A 13,169-nucleotide genomic window follows, 5' to 3' on the forward strand; every position below is an offset into this window, starting at 1 on the left:
TGCCTTTACCATAGATTATGAAAAGTGGATTGTTATAAATTTTTAGAGCATTATCATTATTTTTTTTTGCCATACGCGGGCCTCTCACTGTTGTGGCCTCTCCCATTGTGGAACACAGGCTCCGGAAGCGCAGGCTCAGTGGCCATGGCTCACGGGCCTAGCCGCTCCGTGGCATGTGGGATCTTCCCAGACTGAGGCACAAACCTGTGTCCCCTGCTTTGGCAGGTGGACTCTCAACCACTGCGCCACCAGGGAAGCCCCTGTAGACTTTTTAATGATGGCCATTCTGACCGCTGTGAGGTGGTACCTCATTGTAGTTTTGACTTGCGTTTCTGTAATAATTAGCAATGATGAGCATTTTTTCATGTGCCTATTGGCTACCTGTAAGTCTTCTTTGGAGAAATATCTATTTAGGTCTTCTGCCCATTTTCGACAGGCTTGTTTGCCTGTTTTTTTGTTGTTGTTATTGAGTGGTATGAGCTGCTTGTATATTTTGAAAATTAAGCCCTTAACAGTCACATCATTTGCAAATATTTTCTCCCAGTCCATAGGTTTTCTTTTCGTTTTGTTTATGGTTTCCTTTGCTGTGCAAAATCTTCTAAGTTTGATTAGGTTCCATTTGTTTATCACTGCTTTTATCTCTATTGCCTTGAGAGACTGACCTAAGAAAACACTGGTTCAATTTATGCCAGAGAATGTTTTGCCTATGTTCTCTTCTAGGAGTTTTATGGTGTCATGTCTTATATTTAAGTCTGTAAGCCATTTTGAGTTTATTTTTGTGTATGGTGTGAGGCTGTGATGTTGGAGGGGATGTGGAGTAAAGAGAACCCTCCTGTACTGTTGGTGGGAATGTAAATTGGTGCAGCCACTATGGAGAATAGTACGGAGGTTCCTCAAAAAACTAAAAATAGAGTTGCCATATGATCTAGCAATTCCAGTTTTGGACATATATCCAGACAAAACTATAATTCAAAAAGATACGTGCACCCCTATATTCATCGCAGCACTATTTATAATAGTCAAGACATGGAAACAACCTAAATGTCCATCAACAGATGAATGTATAAAGAAGATGTGATATACCCACACACACACAATGGAATATTACTCAGCCATAAAAAGATTGAAATAATGCCATTTGCAGCAACATGGATGAACCTAGAGATGATCATACTAAGTGAAGTAAGTCAGAAAGAGAAAGACAAATACTATATGATATGACTTATATGTGGAATCTAAAGTACACCAGAAATGAACTTATCTATGAAACAGAAACAGACTCAAAGATATAGACAGCAGACTTGTGGTTGCCAAGGGGGATGGGGGAGGGAAGGATTGGGAGTTTGGGATTAGCAGATTCAAGCTATTATATATAGGATGGATAAAAAACAAGGTTCTACTGTATAACATAGGAAACTACATTCAATATTTTGTGATAAACCATAATGGAAAAGAATGTGAAAAAGGATATACATATATATAACTGAATCACTTTGTTGTATAGCAGAAATTAACACAACATTGTACATCAACTAAACTTCAATAAAATTAAAAACAAACAAACAAACTACTCTTTAGGGGAAAAAATGTCAGTTGAAATTCTCCAAAAGGAGCTAAATAATGGCAACATTTTCAAATATTACTCTAGTAGTATTTTTATTCATCTATTAGTGGGGTGGAGTGGTAGGTAGAATTAAAATTATCTAACTCAGCTCTGTCAGTAAGTTGGTAATTTTAATAATCACCTAGCCTTCTTTAAAACCTTGTATCTATGAGCAACCCATAAGGTTACAATGGGAAAAGGCAATGTTAAGTTATGCAAATGATTTAACAAAAGATACATGAATGTCAGGGAAGTTAGGATTACAACCAAGCTTAATAGATAAATGTTTAGATTCATCCTTTTCATCAATAAATTAAAACTATATGAAAAATTGATACAATCTGTTTATTAAGATGTAAAATCAATTGGTTATTTTGAAACTACCAGTTGTATTTAGTCAGTAATAATGAATGAAAGTAAACACCAATATTAGACTGAATATTAGAGAACATAAAACACAAGTGATAGTGGCTCTTCTTGTTTTCCCCTTTAATTCTCAGTGCTCTTGGCCTCTTTATGATGTCACCTCTCAACATCACTAATTGGAACTCACAGTGCTACTAACTGGAACTCACAGTGCTTAAGTCCTGGCAAATCATAGGTGGGGGAAATGTCTGTACCAAGATCGTAAGTCCTCTTGTCAAATTTTATGTTTTAAAATAACTGAAATGCTCTAGTTAACTTTACATTTATTCTCTTTAATGTAAAGAGATGTTTGTTATATTATTATTATTATGTCACCGACAAACAAGAGAGTGTGTGTTTAACAGACACTTATGTTCTCAAGCAATATCGTAAGTTGTTCTGATCCAAGACTTAACTAATTCATTCACTTGGATAAAATATATACATGGCTATGGATAATTCTTTTTCCATGTGATTCTTCATTTTTTTTATCATATTGTATTTTGGATCATATAGAATGAAAGAATTCATGATTGACATTCAGATAACTATCATCTCCTTAGAGGCCATTTGGAAATTTATAAGAACTTTTTTTTTTGTCACAGTGACTAAGGAGTGCTGCTGAACTTTACAGAGCATGGGTCAAGGGTGTTAAACCTTTGGTAGTAAGTGGGGCAGCCCAACACAAAGAAGAACAACTAAACACTAATTGTATCCCCTTGAGAAATATTGAGTATGCAAAAGTACTTTGCAATGAAAAGCAGACTGTGCAGACATGGGAAGTTTGATGATAATAGTGTCCTTATTCTTAATTTATCTTGTGTTAAAGTGAGGTAGGAAAATAAAACCTTTCAATTATGTATACCTTTTTACTGTGAAGACATGGAACAAAGGCAAAGGCATGTAACTCTGGAAATATAAAGGAAAGTGTAACTGGGTTTTCTTTGGACTCTACTGTTAAAGAAAAGATAAAACACAAATCTTGAAAATAAAACAGGCTTCCCTGTGCCTACCTCATTATAATACAATCACTACTTTAAAGGACAATCTTTAGTAAAATGTTTGACTGTATTTGTCCTGATTACTTTAGATGTTGAGTGACTTGCTCACTATTACACAGTAATCTCTGCTTGGGAATATACCATGACAGAATAACATCATATTGTACTTACTTTAAAATGTTTAAGCACAATAAAATATTGATTTCATTACTACTATCATGAGGATTGTGTAGCTTTCAAAGGACTTCACCATAATGGTTAAAACCTATTTTTGGTTTTATGACTATTTCTTTATGTTGTTTTCTACTGTAATCCCCAAACTCTTGTGCTATTGTTGAATAAAAGTGTGGCTGAATTCATAATCAAATGGCTTCATTGTTAGCCAATGAAGCCCACATAAAAATCCTTAATTATCATATTTATCATATTTCCTTAGGCTCAAGTGGCAACTTCCCATTCTCTTAACAGAGAATTTGAGATGCAGAAAATAATTTTCTTCTTGTCTTTCCTCTGAACTCTTCTAACAATGATAGGAACTTAATATTAGACTTACATTTCTGTGCCATGACTACCAACTTTGTATCTGATAAAGAAAATTCTCCTCTTTGAGCTCAGTACACCCCCCGCCCACTTAATCTTCTTTAATACCTTTATTCATCCAAACTGCAACAACCCAACTGAAGAGTTTCACCTCTTCTTGCCTTTGTCTTCAATCCAGGTTGTGTCAGTCAACTCAATCCTTCCATTATTAATACTGAATAGGTCTAAGACTTCTGAGGGAAGTGCAAGAGGTTTGCCCAAAGATTTGGCATCAAATAGGTATCTAAAAATCTGAACGTTAAAAACCTCCAGCATTAGCTTCCAGATCTCATATCCACTGTACATTTTATCTTTCTCTCCCTTGTGCTGAATTAATAAGCCCTCTCTTACTATCTTGGCCTACGGATTCACCTTGATATAAAACAGGATTTACTGACTTTGGCACTATTGACATTTTAGGGGGGATAACTCTTTATTGGAGTTGAGGACTGGGTGGGGGGCCGGGAGGAATGGGGGTCCTGTGCATTATAGTGAATTAAATTTATTTAATAATTATAGGGATCTTCATATTTTTGTTGTTTCATCTTGTGTCAGTATTGGTAAATAAACTGAGTTTTACAAGGAGCTCATCTATTTCACTTGAGTTGCTCAGTTTATTATAATAACATTGTTACTGATATTCCTCATTATCCTTTAAAATCTATATAATTACAAAACCTTCATCTCTCCAGATATTGGTAATTTGTGTGTTCTCTCTGTTTTTCTTCATCAGTTTTCCTAAAAGTTAATAAATTTTAATAATCTTTTCAAAAACAAATTTTGGATTTTTATATTTGCTCTAATTTGGTGTTTAAAAATTTTTATTTTATATTGGAGTATAGCTGATTACAACATTGTGTTAATTTCAGGTGTACAGCAAAGTGATTCAGTTATACATATACACGTATCTATTCTTTTTCAAATTCTTATCCCATTTAGGTTATTACAGAATACTGAGCATGGTTCTCTGTGCTATACAGTAGGTCCTTCTTGGTTATCTACTTTTAAATATAGCAGTGTGTATATGTCAATTCCAAATTCCCAATTTATCCATATGCCTCACCTTTCCTTTTTGGTAACCATAAGTTTGTTTACTATGTCTGTGTGTCTGTTTCTGTTTTGTAAATAAGTTCATTTTTATCATTTTTTTTAGATTCCACATATAAGTGATATCATATGATATTTGTCTTTTTCTGTCTGACTTACTTCACGTAGTATGATAATCTCCAGGTCCATCCATGTTCCTGCAAATGGCATAATTTCATTCTTTTTAATGGCTGAGTAATATTCCACTGCATATGTGTACCACATTTTCTTTATCCATTCATCTGTCAATAGACATTTAGGTTGCTTCCATGTCTTGCCTATTATAAACAGTGCTGCAATGAACACTGGGGTGCATGTATCCTTTTGAACCATGCTTTTCTCTAGATGTATGCCCAGGAGTGGGACTCTGGGTCATATGGTAGCTCTATTTTTAGTTTTTTCAGGAACCTCCATACTGTTCTCCATAGTGGCTATACCAATTTATATTCCCACCAACATGGTAGGAGGGTTCCCTTTTCTCCACACTCTATCCAGCATTTATTGTTTGTAGACTTTTTGATGATGGCCATTCTGACTGGTGTGAGGTGATATCCCATTGTAGTTTTGATTTGCTTTTCTCTACTAATTAGTGATGCTGAGCATATTTTCACATCCCTCTTGGCCATCTGTATGTCTTCTTCAGAGAAATGTCTATTTAGGCCTTCTGCCCACTTTCTGATTGGGTCTTTTTTTTTGATATTGAGCTGCATGTGCTGTTTGTAAATTTTGGAGATTAATCCCTTCTTGGTCACAATGTTTGCAAATATTTCTCCCATTCTGTGGGTTGTTTTTTCTTTTTGCTTATGGTTTGCTTTACTGTGCAAAAGCTTTTGAGTTTAATTAGGTCCCATTTGATTCTTTTTATTTTTATTTCCATTACTCTAGGAGATGCACTGAAAAAGATATTGCTACAATTTATGTCAAAGAGTGTTTTGCCTATGTTTTCCTTGAAGAGTTTTATAGTATCCAGTCTTACATTTAGGTTTATAGTCCATTTTGAGTTTGTTCTTGTGTATGGTGTTAGAGAATGTTTTAATTTCATTATTTTACATGTAGCTGTCTAGTTTTCTCAGTACCATTTATTGAAGAGACTGTCCTTTCTCCACCGTATAGTCATGCCCTCCTTTGCCATAGAGTAATTGACCATAGGTGCGTGGGTTTATTTCTGGGCTTTCTATTCTGTTCCGTTGATCTATATTTCTGTTTTTGTGCCAGTACTATATTGTTTTGATTACCATAGGTTAGTAGTATAGTCTGAAGTCAGGGAGCCTGATTCCTACAGCTATGTTTTTCTTTCTCAAGATTGATTTTGGGACTTCCCTGGCGGTCCAGTGGTTAAGAAAAGAATCCACACTTCCAATGCAGGGGGCATGGGTTTGATCCCTTGTGGGGGAACTAAGACCCCACATGCTATGTGGTGTGGCCAAAAAAAAAAAAAAAAAGATTGACTTGGCTATTCAGGGTCTTTTGTGTCTCCATACAAATTAAAAATTTTTTTGTTCTAGTTCTGTGAAAAATGCCACTGGTAATTTGATAGGGATTGCAATGAATCTGCAGATTGCCTTGAGCAATATAGTTATTTAAAGCTATAAAGTTTTCTCTATGTACTGTCTGCAGTATTCCACAATTTTTATTATAAATTATTGTCCATTTGCTTCTTTTTCATAAGTGTGCATTGTAAATTGTTTGACTGCTGGTTATTTAGAAGATGTTTATGTTTCAAATGTTTATGTACTTTCAATATACTGTCAACCCATGAATAACATGGGCTCTAGGGGAGCCAATCCCCACAAAGTCAAAAATCCACACAGAACTTAATAGTTGGCCTTCCAAATCTGTGGTATTACATTCAGGGATTCAACCAACCACAGATCTTGTAGTATGGTAGTATTATTGAAAAATATCCACATATAAGTGGACCCATGAAGTTCAAACGCTTGCTGTTCAAGGGTCAACTGTAATTTTGTTATTGATTTTTTAATTCAGTTGCTTTATGATCAAAGAATATTCCTCAGAGATTACACAGAAATTAATGGACCATGCGTATGTACCACTTTTTAAATCTCAGATTTAATAATATTGTTTCATGACATTGTTCCTCTTTCAGAGCATTTAGAAAAGAGAAGTTCATAACCATGGTTGAAAATCAAAATTTCTTCAGCAGTGTATAAATGTAGATTGGCTAGGTTTAAACCTAGAGATATAGTAGGGTGAGTAATTTTAATGCACGCCCTCAGTTAAGAGATCACTAGACCAGGTAACTTATTAGTCAACACATCTTGAATTTTATTCAATTAATTCATTCAAATTTTTGTAGAGTGGCAAAAATATGCCAGGTTTTTTACTGGGAACAAAAATTTTAATGAAGGTACCAAGATATTTTTGTACTGCACTTTATTCTTAATATTTATGTAATGTTGAAATAGGAAAACACTGTATGAGCATGTGTGTTTTTATGTGTGTGTGTATGCACGTGTGTGTAAGCCCCAAACTCACTCATGATCAACAATGACATTATTTCTGTAATATAATGGGATGATGTATAATAATATTTCTTTAACAGATCTTAATATGTACCTCCATTACAAATAAATAAGAATTAGATATAAAACTCCCCTTTGTGAGAATAAACATGCTCATATAGTACTAAGACAAATGGAAATTTATAAATAGAAACTACTTTGCAACAGAGTTTTATTTCTCATATTCTCCTAGAGAAGAAAAAAAGTCAAAATCCATATCAATGCTTGTGATATACACTGACACACACACACACACACACGTACACATTCACAGACAGACATGCATGCCATTGAGTGATTTGGATTTGGTTAAATTCTGAGATTATTTTGAGGATCTGATCTCACCTAGGCATAGTGTTTTTAAGATGATGTCTTATAATTCTTTCAATGTCTTATAGTTCAATTTTAAGAGAATTTGGAGCATAAAGTGGGGAAAAATTCAATCATGGTGTCACATTAAAAAGCCCATAAATGTCCATATTTCAGATATGCATTTTGGTGAGGTTTTTATTTTTAATGTTTTTATCCATCTTGTTTTAGTTATGTTGAGTTTGTGTTAAAAACACATATTTGTTCATTTCTATTTTTCTAGGATGAAGTAATCTTACATAATAATAGAGATCTAAGAATGTAAAATATTTCTCTAGTTGGTCATGGCAAGTGTTTATGTACAGTAATGATCATTAAATAGAGTGATTTTGTATAAATTAATTAAAACTTTCCCCTCTTATTTTAATAGCCAAAAAATAAACTTTGGGACATATGATAATTACATCCCAGGTAAGAAAGTTCAATTTTTTTAAACAGGTATGATTAATTTTAGGGATAAGTGGTAAACAGCTGTCATGGAGTATTACTAAAAATCAGCTTTTAATTTTCCTAAGCACCTTTCTCATGGGCTCAGTGAATATCTTCTAAAGATATTTTGTCTTAATATCCACAGAAGATTAAGTGAATATGTTCAGCAACATAAAGGTGGACATATTTACAGGTTAGAACTCAAACAGTTAGATAATCTTACAGTTGAAAGGCAGTGTAAAAAAGTGGATAAATAACTTCTTACCTGTGTCAGGAATGTCTTCTGCTACATTGCTGATATTCTATATCGGACATATAATTGGCAAAATTGATTACTTGACAAGGCCAGTCAATCTGATGGTGAAGGACTTCTTATATCAAGTAATCAATTTTCTCTCATATATTAAACTTAAATATATCTTTCATTCTACATATTTTCTCATTGATCCTGATTCTATCTTTAGGAGACTCACAGGACAAGTCTATTTTCTCTTATATATAGCATTTTTGTACATACTTAAATAGATGAGGATATCTCTCTCACAGGTCTTATTGGTAACCTAAATATTTTTAACCATTTATATTATAGTTTCCATGTAACTCAACCCTCACAATCACAATTCTGTAGGTACTCTTTATTTATCAATTTTCTTCATTAGTATGCCACTGAAGACAATGCAGTTCTTGGGTGTATGACATTTACTCTTGTAGCTTAGAATATGGTTACTAAGGGGATCTTAAGTGTTAGCCTTTATATTCAGTCATATATTTACTGAATATTTTAAATAGGAACTGTGCTAAGTACTTTGGGAGCTACAGAAGTAGCTACCATAATTTCTGTTCTCAGTAGAATTGTATTCTAACCAAAAGAGTATAAAGCAAAAATCTAGATTGGAAGAGATAGAAAGATTAAAAGGAAACAGTAAAACTGTTTTTTTCCATTTACATTACAGACTATATTAGTTTCACAATGACTATATAATTAACTACAAAACTAGTTAAAATTTTAAAAAATCAAATTTTATTTTCTCATATTAATAGTACAGAATTTCAAACATTACCAAATACATGAAGCCATAATTTGAATCATTTATTAATTTACATATGATTACTTACTGCCATTTTATTTATTTATTTTTTTTAAACCAAACCAAATTTATTTATGAATTATTAACCTCCTTACAGTACTTGGGCAATGGGAAAGAATGGGCAAGAGAAACTTACTGCCATTTTAGATCTGATAAAATTCTGTTTATTCTAAAGTGTATGCTTAATGTTTTCTTATTTTAGACAGTGAATTAAGTAAAAAATCATGGAATCAACAACATTTTGCCCTGGTATTTCCCAAACCACCACGGCCAGGAACAAAAAGGAGATCAAAACCTTCCCAACTACAAGACAAAACAGTTCCTGTGAGTATTGAAAAGATCACATAATTTTACTGGTAATAATCTTGTGAAATCATGTATAGCTATATATGTTACATATCATCATTGACCAATGGGATTTCTGTGATGATGGAAGTATTTTATATCTTTGCATTCCAATTCCAATATGGCTACTGAACACCTGAAATGAGGCTAGTGCAACTGAGCAGTTGAATTTTACATTCAATTTGATTCAGTTCACATGTGGCTTTTAAATGTCATATTGTACAGCACAGTTAAAGGTAACTCAATTCTACTACTTGGAGAAAGTAGATATATTTAATTTGCATTTCAGTGTTTAAAAATTATTCCCTTATTTCATATTAAATATTTGCTCAGCAATTCCACATTATAGAAAATATGTATCCAAGAAGCACAGAAATCTGGAGATCCTAAGGCTACAGTTAGTATGAACATTCAGAAAATGTTCCCCAGTTGGAGAAACCCCCTCATGAGAATCATGGAGTTACATTATACACTAAGAAGTTTCAATGCTTTCTCATTTCCTATAATATAGAATTCCAGATTTTGAATATTAGAAGATTAATATTTCCCAATGTTTCTGGAATCATCAAGGAATATGAAAATGTTCCAAGAAAAGTTTTCACAAAATAACATATCATCAACTCTTGTTTATTTTAGGGAATATATTTAATCAGTAGTAACCTAGGTTTCTTCTGTTTTCTCATATTTTTTTAATTTTCCTTTCTTTCTTTATTAAATTTATTTTTCCAACCATTAACATTCTTTCCAAAATTTGCTATTTTTGCAATTAAGCTTTTAAAAATATTTGATTAGGAGTTGAAAACAGAATGTACCATTCTGCTCAAACTAATGTCCACTGAATGTTATAGCTTTCATTATTGCAGTTTCCTATCTGATACTCAAATTATATCTTGTCAGGCAGAGGAGTATTAGGCTTTTACTTTTAACCACAGGTAGCATTCTAAATTCCAGAGACTCTGAATGTGACAATAGAGACCAGGATATGCCTGAACATGAAACTCTTAGATATTAGAGAATAATTAGTTTCTGAGTTAGCATAGAAATGGAAGGTGGGGAAGACATTCCAAGAAATCTCAAGAACACAGAGTAAAAAAACAAAAAACAAAAACAAAGCCTAAATCTCTCATGATTGTGAAGAGAGGTTCCGATTTGTCATTAGTCAGTGAAGTTCTGTGAGAATTTTAACATAAAATCTTGAGGGAATTATGAAGATCCTCTAAATTAAAATTAGGCCTTAAATGAGGCATGGCTGTCCTTTAGTACAAAAAAGGAACAAAGTTGAAAATGCATAATAAACTATGCAATCTACCATTTACCCACTATTTATCAAAATCTAAAATCTTTTCATGGTTGAAGTTAAATGTATTCAATATCTGGTAATAAAGGCTGTGTAACTCACACACAAGTTGTTCATTATTATTCTAACCAATATTTCAGAGATATGATGAAGACAAATTAAAGGGATCTCATAGACCACCATTATGGATGCACCGTTCTTTAATGAGAATTTCTGAGAGACCATCTGTTTATTTAGCTGCTAGGAGGCAGCCTCCACAGAAACCAGCTCAACACTCCAGGGAGGATGCTAAAGATGTAGCAAAACTTTTATTTCCATCAATAATTAAGAAAAGTAAGGAAGACAAGAAGGACAAATCAGATTCAGAAGCAGAGTCCACAGTTTCAGAGGAAAAACTTAGGAAAGGTTCAAAGAAAGAACCAGAAGCTAAAGAAAAGAAAGCAGATGCAAAGAAAGATGCCAAAATAGAGAAAAAAGTTTCAAAGAAGGGCAAGGAGCCAGTTACAGAATGTGAAGATGAAAAAGCAGGTGCAAAAAAAGGTTCTAAAAAATACAAGAAAGGTTCAAAGAAGGACAAAGACTCAGCTACAGAATCAGAAGGTGAAAAAGGAGATGCAAAGAAAGACTCTAAAAAAAATAAGAAAGGGTCAAAGAAGGGTAAGGAGTCCGATACAGAAACAGAAGGTGAAAAGGGAGATGCAAAGAAAGATTCCAAAAAAGATAAGAAAGGTTCAAAGAAGGGCAGGGAGTCCATTACAGAACCAGAAGGTGACAAAGGAGATGCAAAGAAAGATTCCAAAAAAGATAAGAAAGGTTCAAAGAAGGGCAAGGAGTCCATTACAGAACCAGAAGGTGAAAAGAAAGATGGAAAGAAGGATAAGAAAGGGAACAAGGATTCAAAGAAACCTGGTGAGAAAGGAGATGAATCAAAGGACAAGAAAGATTCAAAGAAGAAGCAGAGTAAAAAAGATAAGAAAGATGAAAAGAAGCCCAGTGAGGCAGATAGTGAGTCAAAAGATGCTGCCAAGAAAGAAAAGAAAGATGCCAAGAAAGAGACTGACACAAAATCTGCTGAATCAAAGAAAGATGCCAAGAAGGATGCAAAGAAAGATGCCAAGAAGGGCAAGTAGGCCTTGGATGATAATTCAAAAGAGTATTTGATGGAACAATTTTAGTAGTCTGAAACTGAATAAATGAAAAGGGGGATTCAAAGAATTAATGAAATAATTTTTTAAATGGGGGAAAGAAGAACACAAAGATAGTCTCAGAAAACCTTCATTAAAAATATAAGAAAGACGTTAAAAGGACTTGTATGCTAAATTTGGGGATACGAAGAATTCAATGAAAGATCCCTAGAAAGATTCATAAAGCATATTCAGAAGTTAATGATGTTGAATCTGTGGATACAAAGAAGAAAAAAATCAACAAAGGCGTCAAAAAAATTCAAGGATGCAGATATTGAAACCATAGATTTAAACAACCTGAAATTACATCCACAGATTTAAATAAAGAACCATAGGAGTCATGAGAAGAAGTCAAACAAATTTCATAAAGTCTACTTTCAAATAAGTACAAATACAAATTAAAGGTAGCATTCCTCAAAAGAAAAAAAAAAGAAAAAGAGGAAAAAAATTACTGCTTTTTTGTGAGCCTGTACCATCTCTGAAGTATAAACAGCCACAACCAGGTTGATGGATTTTGAATACTCTGCTTCCAAGACAAGATAAACATACTTGGTAAGTTAGTTTTGTTTTCTTTTAAGTCAAATAAGATTAAAAAACAATTAAACTGACTTAAAGGTTTGAATTGAAATTTACCATTCTTACAAAATCTCTGTAATCTGCTCACTAGATTTTTACTAGACTTTCAGCAAGTTTGGACTTTTTCATAATAAGAAATATTTAAGAATATGGAGGGAAACACCACATGAATGAAGATTTTAAAAGTGTCAATGAAAAGGTTAAGGGAAGTAGAATGATTTAAGGTGAGGGAGAAGAGACTGGCTTATGATACAGGACTTTAATAATTTTAACAAAAGTTTCATTTGATTGTTTTAACAGAAAATAGTGGCCAACTTCTCTCCATTTAAGGAAGGATGAAAATCAAAATTGTCCAAATTACAAATGTGAGTAAATTTAAATAAGACATATTGATTCTTGATAATCTGATAAATACATATATAAAACCAAATTAACCAGAATTCAACAGAATCTAGCAGAGTGAAAATACCTATATGATATTATTTTGATGTGGAAACAATTAACTTTATATCTTTATAACTATATTAAACTCTCCTGTGACCCATGAATCTTATTAATGTGAAGAAAAATAAAAAGCAATATAAAGCAAAAGGTAAAATCTTGGACCTGCCAATTAGTGCCAATTAAATATTTTCTGATTTAAATCATTCTCTCTCAGATAAACTCAGCATCGTTGCAGAACTCA

At 33.1% G+C, this 13,169-nt stretch overlaps 1 protein-coding gene across 1 annotated transcript; it reads left to right on the forward strand.

The window, feature by feature from the left end:
* Positions 1-2,213: 2,213 nt before the first annotated feature.
* On the forward strand, positions 2,214-11,854 carry CYLC2 (cylicin 2; the record flags this gene model as incomplete). The annotated part of the gene is made up of 4 exons (XM_079706687.1): positions 2,214-2,230; positions 7,936-7,976; positions 9,285-9,406; positions 10,865-11,854. The coding sequence occupies 4 exons, from the start codon at positions 2,214-2,216 to the stop codon at positions 11,852-11,854; spliced, it is 1,170 nt and encodes a 389-aa protein (XP_079562813.1).
* Between the last annotated feature and the right edge of the window lie 1,315 nt (positions 11,855-13,169).

This window comes from Hyperoodon ampullatus (genome assembly GCF_949752795.1).
Source record: "Hyperoodon ampullatus genome assembly, chromosome: 6".
Taxonomy (NCBI): domain Eukaryota; kingdom Metazoa; phylum Chordata; class Mammalia; order Artiodactyla; family Ziphiidae; genus Hyperoodon; species Hyperoodon ampullatus.